Below are 17,808 nucleotides of genomic sequence, written 5' to 3'. Positions count from 1 at the left end.
GTATTTGTTCTGATTACATTACTTATGATCAAAAACTGAGCTGACAGCAGCTACAGTTTACTTCACTGTCCATCAGGAAACTCTGTAAATTACAAAAAGGACATCAGAGGGAAAAATCTGATGCAGTGTCGCATCAACATGATTTAAATATGTTCTCTGTAGAAAACAAGGCACGTGAACTTTTTGTAGAAATAAACAGACGCATGCTTCGACTGCGTGATGACTGTATTTCCTGACAGACTGCTCAAAGACACATTTGTGGTGAGTCACGTTGACTCAGAGGTGCAGACCGCCGTACAGGATATGAAACAAATGGAATGTTCCTGTGACTCCTTATCTGGTTCACACGCGGCATATCTCCGCTACCGTTGCTGACCTTCAATCCCGAAGATTTCAACAACGAGACACGGAGGACGGCGAGTTTATGAACACAAGAACTGGTTCATTCCTGAATGAGACAGTTGTTTGTCTTTTCTGGCACGCGTCCAACATTCTCCTGTTAATGCTGGAAAGCACACATTACATTATTTGTCTAGTTGCAATGAGAGAAAGACAGAAATGAAGGTTTCAGAGCTCAGCCGGTGGAGCATCCGCCCTGTGTGCGAAGGCTCAGCAGCCGCCCATTGTTCGAATCCGACCTGCAGCCCTTTGCTGCATCTCTCTCCACGTTCCTGTCACTCTTCAGCTTTATAATATCTTTAAAAGCAGATATTTTATGCTTTGTTGCATACATAACCATTAATTTAAGCCTCTGAAATAATAATTAGACGAGCATCCACATTAAAAAAAAAACAGGAGATAATGTTAGGCTGATGCACTTATGTGAAAATTGTTAGAATCGATTCAGGTGGGAAAGCTTTCACGGCGTTTGGATAATAAACAACCTTCATCACTTCCAGGCTGACGGTGGATACAGATGAAACCAGATTAAATTAAATAAATGCGTCCTCCGTCCTCCTCTGAGCATTTTTTAATTAAATGAATGAAGTTTTATTGTTTTGTGTCTCCTCCAGCTCGGCACGTGCGTTGCGACAGATGCAAACCCCCGAGCCGAGATCACGTGGACGAAGAACGGACAGCTCATGGTCGCCGACGGGAAAGGTAACCCACACACGAGATGCTGATGACGGAGACCGACAAGTGTTTTTGTACGAGCGAGAGTGAAAATGAAATCTGGAGACGTTGGAGACATAAATCATTCACCGTTGTTTACTCGTGTCATTTGATTTGAACAGACAGATTCAGTCGTTATTTGATCAGCTGTCAGGTTCTGCAGCTAAAACAAAGAAAAGTGTTTAACACACTTTGTTGTGTTTCTGTGTGTGTGTGTGTGTGTGTGTGTGTGTGTGTGTTCGTCTCTCCTCCTGCAGCTGTGGTGATCATCCCGAGCCTGAAGGTGAATCCAGCCACAGGCCTGTCCACCACCTCCTCCACCCTCCAGTACGTCGCCACCAAAGAGGACGCTGACGCCGTCTTTGTTTGCGTGTCCACACACGAGATGATCACGGAGGACGCTGAACTTGAACCCTTCGCCATTCACTGTAAGTGAAGCTCCATGTCTGCATCCTGTCTGATCTCCTTCTTCTTCTTCTTCAGAGGAGGAGTTCTGATACTTGTCTGGTCGGTGTTTTAATGATTCGACACTTTTTTTATGGACTTGCAGCGTTTTTAAGACGCCAAACACTCAAACTGTTTTTGTCTTTATGTAATAAACGACTGCGGCCGAAGGTTTGGTGCATTTAGAACGGAAACGCTGACAATTGCATGTTTGGCCTCATGCAATATGTATTCTTTGGGTATATTTCTATTCAGAGGTGCAAAATATGGGAGGAGGAAATGAAGATTTATTTAAATAACTTGCTGCGCCTGATTTATCACTGCTGACTGACCGCTGCAGTCTGAAACTTAAGCAGGTGTGAAATCTGCTGCACTGTTTCATCACACACACACACACACACAACGGCAGAAGTAAATAGTCAAGAATCAATATTGATATATACTTTATATATATGAGTAAGCAGAAGACACTTTCCTTTCTTTATATATTATTCGTTTAAGCTGTAAAGGTAAAATTCATTTATAGTTTGAAATTTCTTTATTTTCATCTAGAAAACTTCGGTGTGAAGTTGTTTTCCGTCACGTTGAATGCAGATGACTGTCTGAATGTGAAATATAAAAATTGCCATAAATTATTCACACCAAATGCGTCACGATCCAAGAAAGGAACAACGCTCCTCGACCTTCTTTCTGATTAGTGTAGCTGAACAGAATAAAATCATCTCCGTGCTGGACCCGATCGCCCGACAACAGGAGGCGACTTTCCAGCTCGAGCTGCTCTGATTAGCCGAGCGTCCAGCTGTGATATGCCGAAGCAAACCTCGAGAATAAGAGACACCGCACACACACACACACACACACTTTGTCTAATCCAGGATCAAACTGCTGTCATATGCACAAACAACACATCAACAGTACACACTGAGTTATGCTCAGCTGAGGTTTCACTGCAAGACGTGCACGTTGAATATTAGAAATATAATATTCATCAAATTATTTATACAGCGACAAATCATAACAGAGGTTACCTCAGGACGCTTTCACATAAAGCACGTCTAGACTTTGTATTACAGAAACTCAACAATTACCACAGAGAGAACCTAGAAATGGAGATGAATGATGCTACTGTGTGGTGTCAGACATCATTCAATTCAATTTGATTTATATAGCGCCAAATCATAACAAGTTATCTCATGACACTTTCCATACAGAGCACGTCTAGACCGAGGAAACACTTCCTCTAACAAGCAGAGACTTATTGGAGCAGCCTGATAACAGAGTTACAATGGTCCAGCTTAGAAGTAACAAATGCGTGGACCAGTTCTTCTGCAGCCGCTGCATCTTATTGCGACGTTACATAGGTGAAAGAAAGCAGTCCTCGAAATTTGTTTTAATTGGACGTTAAAGGACAAATCCTGATGAAAAACAACTCCAAGATTCTGTACGGTGGAGCTGAAGGCCAGGGTGATCCCGACTAACGTAACTCTAGAAAGACAGTTTGAGTTTAACTTGGTCAGTGATTCCTAATAATGTTCCCTAAAGGAAGCATATATAAACTGAATAGAAGTGGTCCTAGCACAGAACCTTGTGGAACTCCGTGACAGACTTTGGTATGCACGGAGGATTCATCATTGACATGAACAAACAATCTGAAAAATACGACTTAAACCAGCTGAGCGCGGTTCCTTTGATGCCAGTTTGATGTTCCAGTCTCTGTAAAAGAATTTGATGGTGTCAAATGCGGCACTAAGATCTAAACACGGAGACGAGTCCTCTGTGTGATGACAGGAGAAGGTCATTTGTAACTTTGACTAGCGACCTCCTGTATATAAGACATAACGTCCTTTCTGTTCACCCCATGTGAAGAAGCCTGTGCTGGCTTCAGTTAGTTGTTGATGGAGAACACGGAGGTGGTGCAGGACTGAACAACTTGTCGTAGGAGGCAGTTTATCACCAACTGCACATAATGACGACGCAGGGAACAATGTGCTTGCCGAGCTCTCTGCTGCAGGCCGGGAAGGATTTAGCAGGATTTGAGGGGACTTCCATCAGGGAATTACAGAGAGCGTAGTCTTTGTGTTCCCGGTCACATCCCTGGAGTTTAAAGAGTGGATGGAGTGGGAGGCTCGGATCAATAAATGAAAACGAGGGGAACTTGGGAGGAATCTGCAGGTCCATGGTGGGATTTCCAATTTGTAAGCTATTACTTTTTCTCAGTCATTTCCGTGTGCGGAGGGTGGTCTACACGCCGGCTGAAAGACAGGTGGCAGGGTCACCTTTTGAAATGTTACAGGAGGTTATTTCACCTGGTTATTGGATTATTTCAAAAGGAAGTGGAACGCCTGTGGAGCTTTGACATTCATGCTTCCCGTCTGTCTGCCCTCTGAACCCCTCAGATCCATCCGAGACGGTTAGCCTCCAAATTATGTCCAAGAAGCCCGTCGTGGAAGGAGACAACGTGACGCTGAAGTGCAACGCCGACGGCAACCCTCCACCCAGCTCCTACTTCTTCCACCTTAAGGTCAGTGGCAGCACAGACTTCACACCTCGAGCACCACGCTGCGCTCGGCTCTCAGACTGCGGCAGCCACTTAGAACCACTTTGAATTTCCTTTTCTGAAATTGTCTTCAAGTGGGAAAGATTCCATTTAAATTGGAAGGGGAGGGTTCAGTTGTTATGCTTAATTTGAGGACCTGCTGCGCCTTTTTAAAAGCTCCACACATCTGATCAATCCAACCTCTTTGTTGCATTCCTCTTCTGCTTCTCTCTTCCTTTCTTTCTCATTTCCTGATATTATATCAGAATGACAGAAGCTAATAGCTCTCCTCTCTCTCCACCAGGGCCAGAAAATGCTGGTGGAAAATTCGGACACCTACACTTTGACTTCCATCAGCAGAGAGGCTGCGGGTGAATACAAATGCACCCTGCCTGACAACGAGAAAATGGAGGACACCCAAAACATTGTTGTTAGCTGTGAGTACTCATGACACATGCAGGAGGCTTCACATGCCGTCCACACAACAAGAAGCATCGAACACAAACCTCAAAGTGTGTCCTCTGCTCCCACTCTCTCTGCTTTGATTGAAAACTCTTAAGTTCCTATACGTAACAAGGCACTTTTATTCACTGTAAATAAAGTCATGGGAGCGGAGTAATGGTAATCGAATTCAAACCTTGAGAGTGGAGCCAGGCGGCGGCGGCGGAGGCAGAGCGTGGAGTGCCAGGCAGGGAGGAGGAGAACTAATTAGAAATTTCTGACATCGAGTGAGCAAAAGTGACAAAGTGTTTGGGTGGGCGAGGAGCTCAGGCAACTGATAAGCTGTTTTCCCCCCTCCTACCATCCTCCAGCACTCCCTCAAGTAATTACTCCCTTCTTCCCAGGTGTATGTTTCTGAGCCGTCAGTTCAAATGGGTCCTATCATTATAATAAAAAATAAGTCTGACACGCTCTCCCTCCTCGCTGTCCCTTATTGCAGCTTCAGTGCATTTCACACATCTTAAACAAAGAAGTGTTTTTCCAGCTCCACAACTTTTAAATTGAGTTTCTGACTGAGGAAAGAAAAACAATAGCTCTCTAAATTGGAAATTGTTTAAGATATTTTTGTGACTTATATTTTGTTATTGTACGTGTCTCGAGGGAACGTGCCCTCGTTGGAGAAGGAGTAGAAAAAGTTGCTGTTCCTTCAGCCGGCTGGCAACACGTGAACGTCCATGAACATTTAACACTTTTCTTTGTATGATGAAATTTTTCCCTCCTTCTGCAGCCAGAAGAAGAAAAGAAAGCTTTCTTAAACCAGCGACGCATCATTGTGCTGCACTGTTTACCGGACACACAATGCTCTCTATTTATTTGCAATGAACAGGAAACAATGATGGTGAATACGATTAAAAACAAATGAGAAACAATTACTGACATTTCCTGGAGAAGTTCGACGCTGCTGCTGATTTTCACAATTAGCACACATGCACTAACGCGTGGGAAACACTGACAATCAAGCAAACAAGTTGTGATCACGAATTCACCTGATTAATTTGACTTTTCAACATGCTTTGATAATCAGGTTTTAAGGGTGCCGTCGTGGCTACATCTCATGTGGCTTCCTGAGCAACGTTAAATAAAAATAAATCACCACGCGACACACGAACACTCTTTGCAGCAGCAGTTGACCTGGAAACCTCGCCTCGCTCATTTCGGCTGATTTTCGATACGGAATTGAAAATTGTGACACCCCGAATACTTCAGGCGACCGAGTTCACAACATCTGTGTGACTGCTGTATACGGGAGCTCGTATGTGACACCTCCGTCACCCGGATGCAGCACAGTGTCACGTTCACGTTACATCTGATTTAAAGATCTTCCTGTGAAAACATGTCAACCTGCGGCTGATAATTGGGCTACACGGGGCTGTGACATCGGAGCGCGGCATCATTGCTGAGTTGTGTCAACATGGATTGAAAACTTATCTGAATATTGTTGTGTTATTGTCGAGTTTTACTGTTAAACAAATTCCATGAAATCCGACAGAATATGAGTCGAACTCTCAACCCTTTCCATGTTCAGTCCGTTGGAATCCATTATTGTTATTATCCATATTTATTATTGTATGTAGCTCTCCAGAGTCCAGCCACACTGAAAATAAATACTGCTGCCATGACGATGGATTATAGCCAATGCAGAGCACATGTAGGAACTACAAGAAGAAGGTCAACAGATAGTTGACCCGCGCGATACGAATTCAAAAAGATCCATTTAATTTGCTTTTGTAAACGGATGGTTTGTGTTTGAGAGAAGTGAGTCAGCTCTTCAGAAAACAGACACGATAGAAAGGATCTGAAAAAGACCTTGTGATGTGTTCGTGTCGTTCAGTCGCTCTCAGGGTTACCGATGATGAGAGGGAACAAAGTGAACATGCTTCATCTTTATTGAACCAAAAAAAAACAACAACAAAAACTCAATAAAAACATCATTTCCCTTTTTTTTGTCCTTTTTGTTTTTCCAGATCTGGACCTGAACTTGAGTCTCAGTGGGAAGGTTGTGAAGAAAGTGGGCGAAGCCTTGTCCGTCCAGACGGAGAAGAGCGGCTCGGGCGACGTTAAAGTGTCGTGGACGAAGGTAACAGAGAAAACTTAAACTGTCTGAGGTTGTTAGTCTGTAATCAAAGCTGACGGACGCTGAGCTTTTATATACAGCTGATGATTTCTTTCCACCTCCACAGCCTATGGAGCCGCATGGCAGTGTCAAGCCATTAATTCCACACTGTGCGTCTGACAGAGCTCAGCTTAAAGCACGAAAACACAAAGAAAAATCCATTAAGCTGCATTTAGAGAAAGGATGGGCGCCGTAGGAGAGTTCTTAAAGGGGAACCATCGTTCAAAGACTTATCTACAAGCTAAAGGAGAAATCTCAGTGAGATATGTTTGATGTATTGGTCAGTTTAGTCTCGTATGAAACATGAGAAAAGGTGATTCTTGAGTCTGGGTCATTGCAGCTACAAAAATAGGAAAAACTATAGACAATGATGAATTACTGCAGATTAGATAACGCCGTCCTCTTCACATGGAGGCAGAGATGTTTTTCCACACCGATACAGAAAATCAGACCGCTGCTCTGAAACTGACGACATCGTGACTCTGGTTTTCAGAACGGAAAGACGGTGGCGGAGCCGCAGGCCGACAAGCTGAGCTTTGCGGACGCGGGAGTCTACGTGTGCGTGGCTTCCATACCCGGCGTCACGCGGCGTAAGAGCTTTGAGCTGGTCGTAGAAGGTTAGTAAGTGTGTGTGTGTGTGTCTTGTGTAACCACTTTAACTGGCCCAATTAGAGGGAAAAACCATGTAAACACTTAATCTGGTCATTTCTGTTTTTAATTTCTTACAAGAGTTATAAAAAGAAAACACAGAGGCGCCGCAGTCTGAACCGAGAGGGCACTTTATATCGCTTCCACCGCTGTGAACAGCAGTGCCCCGTCTATGATAAAAAGCCCCACAGTGCTTTAATAAAGGCTTAACTTAAAACGCACTCGGAGCATTTCACTAAAAGGCAACTGAATAAAATATCTCACAGTAACATCAGGTAACAAGGCAGGAACGCCTTCTTCTTCTTCTGTTGTATTTATGGCACATTAAATGCTTCACAGCAGGAGGAAGCACTTTGTACATTTCAAAAAAGGTTCTGTCAAATGCTTCGGAGCATGTAGACCAACGTCTTATCGGATCAGAACCGTTTCAATCAGGTCAACTCTTGTTGGCTGTAGTGAAACAATGAAAATGTCCATAAATTTACAGCTGCTTTGGTTTCTACATCAACACATAAAATACGGAAATAAATAAATAAGTAAAAACCCAACGAAATAATAATAAATAAGATAAATAAAAATACAACTTGGACCAGAAGATACGAGATGAAAGAAAAGTGGAGTAAAACTTGGAGACAGTTTTATGAAGGACTCTTCAATCATTCCTTATGTGACCTACTGTCTAAAAAGAAATTCAGTCCTTGGAAAGATAAACTCCTGTCTTAGTTGTTCCAATGACTGAAGCTCTCCTGAAAATGTCTTTCTGTTATAGTTATAAAATACTCCAATACAATAACCTCTAAACTAGAAAAGACAACATCATAGGATCCATTAACAGCCGCTTTGAAACCACTCTCCTCTCTCTGGTGCCTTGAGTTCAAACCCATAATAGCGAACCTTCTGTCCCCGGATCCTGACCTCTCTTTGGTGAAAGCTGGAGGTCACGTAATATCTGCGTGTGATCGCGTGTTCCTGAAGTAATGACGTCTTGTGTTTGCATCAGGAAAGCCCGTGATCACCGGCCTGTCCAAACACCGCGCCGACGATGCCAAACACAAAGTTCTGACCTGCGAGGCCGTCGGAGTACCGGAGCCCAGCTTCACATGGAGCGTCAACAGCACGGACGTAAGTGTGTGTGTGTGTGTGTGATTCTTAGCTTGCATTAACAGTGAATGCTGCAAGTACTCGCAGTTTGTTACCAATATCGGATGATGGGGATCTTTTATACATGCTCAGGCTTCACATATGATCGACACCGCTTAGCGCGCTTCCCTCGGATTATTCAGGAAAGCCTCGACTGACCTCTGCGTTTAGTAACCCACAGGCACAAACACATATTTTCATATTCTTGGGTCGATCGATGTGTGATGGACGGCACTCGTCGTGCATATTGTCCGTGAGAGCCTGAGAAGAAGGCGTTTGGAAACTCCTCAACCTCAGACCGCATAACAGAAAGTTATGAAACTTCAAGATCTGATTTCTTTGGATGCTTTTAAATTCATTTTGGAAGACCTGGAGACAGAACGGCTTGTACTGCACTTTTTCTTTTAGAGGTTATGTGTTGCAGTAATTTCTCTTTTAATGTTCACTTGTTCTTAGTTTGCCTCGGCCAGGACTCCTTTGAAAAGAGACTTGATGTAATCAGGAAAAGACCCACTGAGAATAAAAGGTTGATTAATAATAAAAATAGATGTTGTCCTGTGAAACTATGCAGTATATATGTGGTGGGTCCTGAGGGAGTACGGGGTACCGGGGCCGTTGTTACGATCCGGTCCTTGTACAACTGAAGTGAGAGTTGTGTCCGTATTCGTGATTATCATGGACCGGATCTGAGGAGGGTTTCCGGTTTGGGGACCTTAGGACTTTATCTCTGCAGAGGATGTGGTTCTGTTGGCTTCATCAGATCGTGACCTTCTGCAGCCGGGATGAGAGTCAGCACCTCCAAGTCTGAGGCCGTGGTTCTCTGCCGGAAAACGGTGGAACGCTCCGCCCGGGTCGAAAGCGAGTGACTGCCCCAAGCGAGGGAGTTTAAGTATCTCTTGTTCACGAGTGACGGGAGAATGGACAGGATAATGAACAGTTGCACATAATGTTGCAGTTGGAGACGACATGGAAAGACGCTCCTGTAACGCTCTTTATTGTTTCAGCTTTGTGGGTTCAGCCAAAGTGCAGAAACACTTTTCACTCTAATAAATAAACGTTCTCATCACGATGACTTCCAGGCCTCGTCACGAGCAGGTAACACTGTCACAACAAGACAACGTTTCTCTGTTGGACTCAGGCGTGTTGGCGTGGTAGAGGGTATCTTCTGTGTTTACTTGTGCATTCAGAATCGGTTTGCAGTTTTGCGTTTACCGACTCCCCCGGCTTCAGCTCCTCTGTCTGATGTCGACATTTGCAGTATTTTCTTCCCATTATCCGTATTCCCACCGTCCCACAGTTACCCACCTGTCAAGCAATATACAAACTATCCAGTAGAATGGAAAAGTCGATAATGTGTGTGCAGCTAAAGAGGCTGCTGCTGCTGCTCGGAGAGTTTTGAAGCCTCTTACACCTGTGTGTGTTTTCTGTGTGTGCGCCTCTAGGAGGAGAGCTCATACGTCAACAACAAGGCCACCCATAAAATCACCGTGGTCCCCAGGGTGAACCTGACTGTCACCTGCACCGTCAGCAACAAGCTGGGAGAAGATGTCAGGACCATCAACGTTTCCTCCGGTAAGTCCATGCTTGTCGACAAACTCGGGTCTGTGGGCTTTTTTTTTCTGCAGCACTGCGTCTGTGCGGTGGAGGACTGAGGTTACAGCTTTGAAAAGAGAAATATAATTTCATCCGCCTCGCCGTGGCACTGTCTTTTGTTGTTTCAGTTAATGCATTCGGCTAATTAGGCTGATAAGGCAGCGTTAGTCGAAAACAGAGAGAGACAAATGAGTCAAATTAAATTATGCTTAACTCCAGATACAGCCATTAGCTTTCAATGTGCCTTAAAATGTGCAATCACAGACATTTGCTGCACAGTGACAGCTTTTCTCAGCCGCTAACCTTGTTTGGCATCGACGCGTCTTGTTTATCTGCAGCTGCAGCTCTGTAGGAAACAAGCGTGCTGCCCGGTGACCTGATGATTGTGTTTCTACCAGTGTGACGGGGGGAGATCCTGCAGGAGCCTCATTTCCAATAATGAATGCTCATTGTTACGCAGCGGTCGTTATTCTGCAGCAAAATGAGTCCCATTAACGAGGACTGCATCTGAATACAGACAGTTAAAGGCAATCCACGCTGCTGATAAGGAATATATGGACCCGATTCAAAGTATAAGAAAGAAGTTTGTAGGATTTAGTGCTATCGCTGATCGCCACCCCTTCTCTTTACCCTCTCCTTCTGAATGTGCACACCCCGCAGTTCCTCTAACGTCCACCTGAGGCTGGCTCCAGAAGTGAGTCAGTCTCCATAAGTCCCCATGTCCAAATGTCCAACTTCACAGCAGAAATAAACATGTTTACAGCCTGGTACTAAAAACAGTTTTGGTCTCTGTAGCTAATTTCCCCGTTCATGACAACTGTACTGAGGGTGAATTTATATACAACTCACCTGTTCACATTATATTAAGGCTTAAAGTTATGCAGGGTTAAGAGCGGGGACGCTTTGACTGACAGGTGGGTGTGGTCACGGATGGCTTGTTTGGTCAACCAGGCTTCATTCAGCCCGCCTCATGTCCACACTGGACCTTTAAATAGCTGCGATGACATATGAGACAAACATACTGAGGAAAAGACAGTACCAGTATCTATATGAATATAGCAAATACTCCACAGTGTGTGAATGATATTGACATCTACAACACTAAGTTTATCCCTGATAGATCCTGCTTCAGCAGCACAAACATAACGATCAGCACTATTCTTACATTTTCAGGTGGGCACTCCAATCTGACACAAGTATTGATCTCACTGCTCATCACGCTGCTATTCATTGCAGCTTTACTCCCGTGAAGAAAGAGACTCGCTGCAGATGTTTTAAGACCGGTGCTGCTGCCTTTCTTTCCTTTATCAGCACAACAACAATGAGAGCGTGCTTTTATACAACACACACACGCTCAATAATAATCACACCTTGCCACGCCTGCACTTTGCCCTCAGAAATAAAATCGATCTCCGCAGCTTTGGGAGGTTTTGGTGCTAAATGATGCAGTTTCCTGAGTTTGAACCGCTGCTACGTACGCTGCACGAACGTGCAGAGACTCGAAGTAGTTTTTCTTTCCCCTTTTCCCTTTGAGAGCGATGCATAATTATACTTTGTTCAATTTCCTACAAGATGTTTAAACCTATTATCAACAGCGGTTATTTGCTGAATCAAACTGTTGCAGAGCGTGCTCGCGAAGAAAACTTGCATTTTAATGTGCGCGGCGGCGCCGGCGTGCCAATTACACTCAAACACAACAAACAAAAGAAAAGTGGATATAATGAGGAGAGGACGAGACCGTCGTAGGCTAATGCTGAACTCCTTTCATTTCATACATGCTCTGCCATCGCTGTTCCTCCTCATTCTTTCTTTTTGTCTGTGATAATCCTCCTTTCTTTGCTCACCGTCTCCGGGGTTTAGCTGCATCTCTTGTTTGTCGCGGAGCTAAAACTGTCTCGCTCTGTGAAAGCGTGCTGGAGTGAATTGTTGCTTTTAAAGATTATTTGATTTGATCTGATGAGGCTGCACCCGGCCGGACTTCTACGCACTTTTTTTGATTTTTGTTATGTTCTGTTTGCATTTTTCTTTTTATGAGTTCTAATTTATTTATGTTTGATTTCAGTTTTTAAGGAAGAAAGTGAGAAAAAAGGTAAGAGTTTGTTTTCCTTTCATTTCCTTTCTTTTAAAGAGATTCTGTCAGATTAGTTTCAAGGTTTATTCAAGGTGGATTCTTTGATTATTACCCCAAAAAAACCCATCACTCTCTTCATGTATAATCAGACCCATATTCATCACTTCACCTGCAGACAATACCGCAGCTCAGCTTTCTTTTCTTCAGATTAAAAAGGATTATCAAGACTGCCTGATGATTATTCAGCGATGAAAACACAGTCATCAAACATTTCCATGTGTCACCGGTCATGCCGTCATGTATACAGTGTGTTTAAAAGATGCAGATCCCTGTGGTTTATTTTAACTGTGTTAGATGAGTAATCATGTTTCTGTCAGCTGCACACATCTCCCATCAGCCTCCACGTTCGCTTCCTGTCAACAAAACAAGTGTAACCCTTAATTATGCTGTCGTGAAAGAGTGTCCGCCTACAGAACACACAAATTATGCACGCTATTTGCAGACCCCCCGCTGTCTTTTCAAAGTCACAGATCGCGTCGCTCGGCGTCCACAGCGCAGCAGCTGCCATTAACCCGGTGAGAGACTGATGGCGAGTCAGACGGAGTAATCCAACTGTGACGGAGCAGAACGTCAAAACAGTTTGCGGACATTCTGACATGAGTGCAGGTTCTCGTCTCTCTCCGACACGCACCGCCATCAGGACGGCGACCTGAGCTTTGACAGACAGGTGAATTCTGTTGTCAAGTCAACTCAGACTCTCTGATCTGGGAACAGTCATTCACTCTACCTCGCCACCATTTCCTGTTCACAATGGTCCAAGAAACAAGACCGCATCGCGTCTATTCTGCCAACCTGTTCACTTCAGGATCAGTCGCATCCTTCTACTCGTCAGTAAATCTCTCCACAGTCTTGCCCCGACATATATGTCAGAACTTCTCACTCCGTACACCACCAGTCCTCTCAGATCGCCACCGCTGTAGCACACCGAGGTACTGGGTGTTTTCAGAGGCTCTGGATCGACATCCCGGAGGCCTGATGATGCGTTCAAGACCCACTTTTATTCTCTGTGTCTGACTGTGGGAAGCACTTTAGGTACAAAAAGTGGTTTTCTTTTAAAAGAGATGAAGTAGATTTGAAACCAGGCATCATCTTCTCCTCTAAAATATCCAACATCCCACCGGACTCCGCTGATGTTTCCCAGAATATAGACTCGAGTAATAAGTCGCTCTTGTATAAACACAAAGATGAAGTAATAACGTGTAAAGTGTTGAATATAAATCAGCGAAAACAGAGGCGAGTTTGAGAAGGTGCTGAGAATAATCTACCGGGGACACGTTATGATGTTGGTGTCTGTGTTCTCATCAGCAGCTAAGTTAAAAATCCCTTTAGGTACTTTAGGTGTGGAGTGTGTGTGTCAGACCTGCAGCTGAAGCAGAGTTGCCGCTCTCTGTTTTCAGAGTCTCAGGAGGATTCAGACGACCAGGCGAAGCTCATAGTGGGCGTCGTGGCAGGGCTCCTCATAGCTGCTGCCGTGGTGGGACTCATCTACTGGCTCTACATGAAGAATTCAAGGTACGGAAACCAACTCACACACACACACACACACACTCACATTTGCATTTCACATTTATATTTCAAGACCCTGCTCAATTCCTGGTCGTGCTGCTCTTGCTAACTGACACTGCATTCCAACCAGAAGGAGAAACCGGAGTTTGTACTCTTGAGAGTGAATTTGGAATATTAATCAGAGGGAAGCCGGTCAGGGGTTACCACCACAGTCTCTGACAGCAGATTGAACAAACACGCCTGTACACCCTTAAATGATCGCACGTGTCAAAGGTGCGATAGCAGCTGAGGATGGTGGTGAGAGAGTTTTCAAAGCACGTAGCAAAAAGGAAGATAGAGCGTGAGGAGGTGTCAGTTCAGAGGAGGAAGTCGGAATGTGGCGTGTGCATATTGAAAAGATGAGTTTGCCGTGGAGAGATGCGACTGTGCTGTATAGAGCAAGGTGAGAAGGTTATTCTGTAGCAGGGAGTCCATCACGTCTTTACAATTCTGTATTCACCACAGACAAGGAAGCTGGAAGACCGGAGAGAAGGAGGTGGGGACGTCTGAGGAGAGCAAGAAACTAGAGGAGAACAATCACGCTGTTTAATAAGGCACTCAGGCTGTACTACATGGGATGAAAGAGGTAAGGAGAGTCACTTTCAACCAAACATACACATAAACACGGTCATTATACCGACTTCAGGCGCTGTTCTGAGTGTCATTATACTCCAGTTTACCATCTTTGTAGCTTTGGCCATCATTCTTATAGATAAACATGAATAAATCACAGAGAGGGTGTGCTTTAACGTCAATATTGGCACCGTCGTGCCAATATTATACAAGAGGTGTGCTTTAGCGTCATTACCGGCACTGTTGTGCCAATATTATACGAGAGGTGTGCTTTAACGTCATTATTGGCATAACAGTGCCAATATTATACGAGAGGTGTGCTTTAACGTCATTATTGGCATGACAGTGCCAATATTATACGAGAGGTGTGCTTTAACGTCATTACTGGCACTGTCGTGCCACTATTATACGAGAGGTGTGCTTTAATGTCATTATTGGCACGACAGTGCCAATATTATACGAGAGGTGTGCTTTAACGTCATTACTGGCACTGTTGTGCCACTAGTATACGAGAGGTGTGCTTTAACGTCATTATTGGCATGACAGCGCCAATATTATACGAGAGGTGTGCTTTAACGTCATTATTGGCACTGTCGTGCCACTATTATACAAGAGGTGTGCTTTAACGTCATTACTGGCACTGTCGTGCCACTATTATACGAGAGGTGTGCTTTAACGTCATTATTGGCATGACAGTGCCAATATTATACGAGAGGTGTGCTTTAACGTCATTATACGAGAGGTGTGCTGTAACGTCATTATTGGCACTGTGGTGTCAATATTATACAAGAGGGTGTGTTTTAACGTCATTATTGGCATGACAGTGCCAATATTTCACTAGAGAGTGCTACAAGTTTGTCGTATTTGATAAGACTGATGGCCAAAACAAAACTGGAATGATCCTTTAAGATGAATGTTTTATTTATGTATTATGGTGTTTTTCTGTGCATTATTTAAGTGACTCTTTCTCCTTTGTATGTCTTTCTGGGTAAAGCAGCCCTTCAACATTAAGAATCCAGACTCCCAGTTGGCTGCCGAGGCGCTCTATCCGGCTCCAAAATAAGCAGCAAACAACCCCGGGTCATTTTTCCAACCAAGTCCTGCCCCACAGCCTACTGTCCCACCTCACTGTTAAAAGTCTGCACTGAGGCTGACTCGTGTTACTGTGTCATTTTGTCTTTTGTGTTCCTGGTGAATGCTCCCTGTTCTGTTCTGTTCGAGCGATTCTGTGAGGCTGTGTGGTGGGGTCGGGTTTTTTTGTTGTTGTTTTTTGCCGCTTATTTCCTTTAGGATTTTTTATTTGTTTGTTTGTTCTTGAATTTCTTCAAAGAATGTAAATTCCTTGTACACTTTCTAAGACCTGTATGAAAAAAAAAAGAAAAATAATCAGAATTATGCGTGTGCCCTGGCTGAGCATGCCAATGTTTTCTTTTCATTTTTGACTTATTTGTGCGCTGTGTGTGGAAAAAGCCTTTGGCTGTGCTCAGAGAAAAAGACACTTCACTGCTGTATAACCCTACTGAAACTGTCCTTGAACCTTTCAGAAGATAACCTCAACATATCGTAACCTCCTGATTTATGTTCTCTGCTTTTTTAAACACTGGCAAACTTGATTGTCTGAATCTGAATTGTTAACGGACGCCCACGACAGTAGAGTTCTAGTTCTGGTCACGGTTTGAAATAAGGAACTGGATGTGCTGTAAATGATTTCTAGACATGCAGTTTATTGTAACTGTGACCCCCTCAAAAAATTCAACATTACTGTTTGTGTCGATGCAAATTGGTCAGCATTACGGCACGCAACCACTAATTACTGATTTATTTTATTCCTTTCTGTTGCCAATAATTTGATCTGAAAAAGGCGAGAAGGCATCGGAAAAGTGCGACTCGTAAGAAATGCAAAAGTGTGTTCTGACATGAGTTCATGTTAAATTTCTTTTCTTTTGTTTGTTCACCTGTAATTTAGTTTAATACACTACATCGTTCACGTCTTCGCCCGTCTGCTCTGCGGCTCGCGTAACATCCATCGGTTACGGTGTGACCGTGCGCTCGGAGTGGATTTAATATTTGCTGTTTTTCATTTTTGGAAGAGCTTTACTGATGCCAGGTCTGAATTATGTTCTTTTTGTTTTTCTCGTTGTGTTTTTTGATGTATTTATATTCTGCGTGCAACCTACCAAGATGGCAATGCTGCAGCATGCAAGATAATTCTTTTTTTTTCTAAGCTTGCGTGGAGGGCATCATCAAGTGTTGAAAAGGAACTTTATGGCGAGAGAGCTACATGACAATGAATGAATAATATCTGTGCTCATTCTCTGCTGTATTATTATTGTTAGGATGTTATTTTTTATCTCAGTGGTGCGAAGAATAACTCTCTCTGGATTTACATCATTCTGCTCTGGTTCTTCTGACAATGCAACACTGATGAGCCACCAAAGAGAAAAAGCATTGATAAGATAGTTTGATAGAAATCATAACACACTTACAGTTCAGTCAATTTAGTTCACTTCACAACATGGAAAAAAACACGCTGTATTTATGACGCAGTTCTCAAATAACTCGACGGAAGAAGAATCAACCTTCAACTCAAGCTAAAGTCTGTTAATGTTTGCAGAATATCAGTGAATTATGACCATACATAGTCAGATTTACGAGAAATTTGAAGCATCATCTGGCAGAAAAACACCTTGTGATAATTAAAAGACTGCACATTTCATTCCTAAACCAACACTAGCAGGAAAATAGCAGGAGCTGAGCTTTACGAGCTTCAGATGTAGATGGAGGTTGTTTAACTTGAAGGAGCCGTGCACCGGTTGACCTTGTGATTGTCTCAAACTGTAGCAAAGAGCTGACATTCCATTCTCTCATATATATTCTTTTTGAAACAGTCTGTCGAAGTTGAAGCGATGTAGCTTTAGACTTCCACACCCACCCAGCATCTTCACGGTCACGAAGCTGCATTACATGAAAGTAGTAGGTCAACATTTAGTTCCACTGTTCTCGCATTGCCTTTTGTTCCTTTTCAAATAATCAGGTCAGCAGTGAAACCAAAGAGGGTTAGATGAGAAGGCCATAGTAGTGTTGTAAATACAGACTTTTGTTTTTGTACTGTTGTTGACAATAAAGTGTACATTTTGAAATGTTTGTGTCATATTTTGTCCCCAAAGAAGATTGCGAGATCATTTCTGGGGTTCCCCCAAATGGATGTGAGCGATGTCAAGCCTTTAATGGCGTTCAACACACCTGACTATTGTGAAAGATCACGACTCCATCAGCTGCTGTAGAGCATGTTGTTCACATGGCAGGGTGGTGTCAGCGAGTCAAAAAATACATTTTGATCCCCAAGTGAAATTAATGTATTCCCACTGAGCCAGAGAACATTTCAATCAAAACACAGCATTTATTTTACTCTCCATCCTGCATCACGAGCAGGGAGGTTCATGCATGGTTCAGTTACTGAACCTTTTGGGA

At 43.6% G+C, this 17,808-nt stretch overlaps 1 protein-coding gene across 3 annotated transcripts in view; it reads left to right on the top strand.

Moving 5' to 3' along the window:
- Positions 1–17,477, top strand: part of alcama (activated leukocyte cell adhesion molecule a) — a 62,530-nt gene extending 45,053 nt beyond the window's left edge. Inside the window, exons 5-16 of one of the 3 annotated variants that reach the window (XM_027273381.1) lie at positions 1,014–1,101; positions 1,371–1,541; positions 3,954–4,078; positions 4,398–4,530; positions 6,559–6,671; positions 7,201–7,324; positions 8,356–8,477; positions 9,938–10,067; positions 12,151–12,177; positions 13,617–13,731; positions 14,230–14,350; positions 15,335–17,477. In XM_027273381.1, the coding sequence (XP_027129182.1) occupies positions 1,014–1,101; positions 1,371–1,541; positions 3,954–4,078; positions 4,398–4,530; positions 6,559–6,671; positions 7,201–7,324; positions 8,356–8,477; positions 9,938–10,067; positions 12,151–12,177; positions 13,617–13,731; positions 14,230–14,314 (1,233 nt within the window). In that variant the 3' untranslated portion in view covers positions 14,315–14,350; positions 15,335–17,477. Of the gene's footprint in view, positions 1–1,013; positions 1,102–1,370; positions 1,542–3,953; positions 4,079–4,397; positions 4,531–6,558; positions 6,672–7,200; positions 7,325–8,355; positions 8,478–9,937; positions 10,068–12,150; positions 12,178–13,616; positions 13,732–14,229; positions 14,351–15,331 lie in introns of all 3 variants that reach the window. The other 2 variants (XM_027273380.1, XM_027273382.1) reach the window with 2 other exon arrangements.
- Positions 17,478–17,808: the final 331 nt, after the last annotated feature.

This window comes from Larimichthys crocea, chromosome XXII, assembly GCF_000972845.2.
Source record: "Larimichthys crocea isolate SSNF chromosome XXII, L_crocea_2.0, whole genome shotgun sequence".
NCBI lineage: Eukaryota > Metazoa > Chordata > Actinopteri > Sciaenidae > Larimichthys > Larimichthys crocea.
This window is presented reverse-complemented; position numbering and strand designations above follow the sequence as displayed.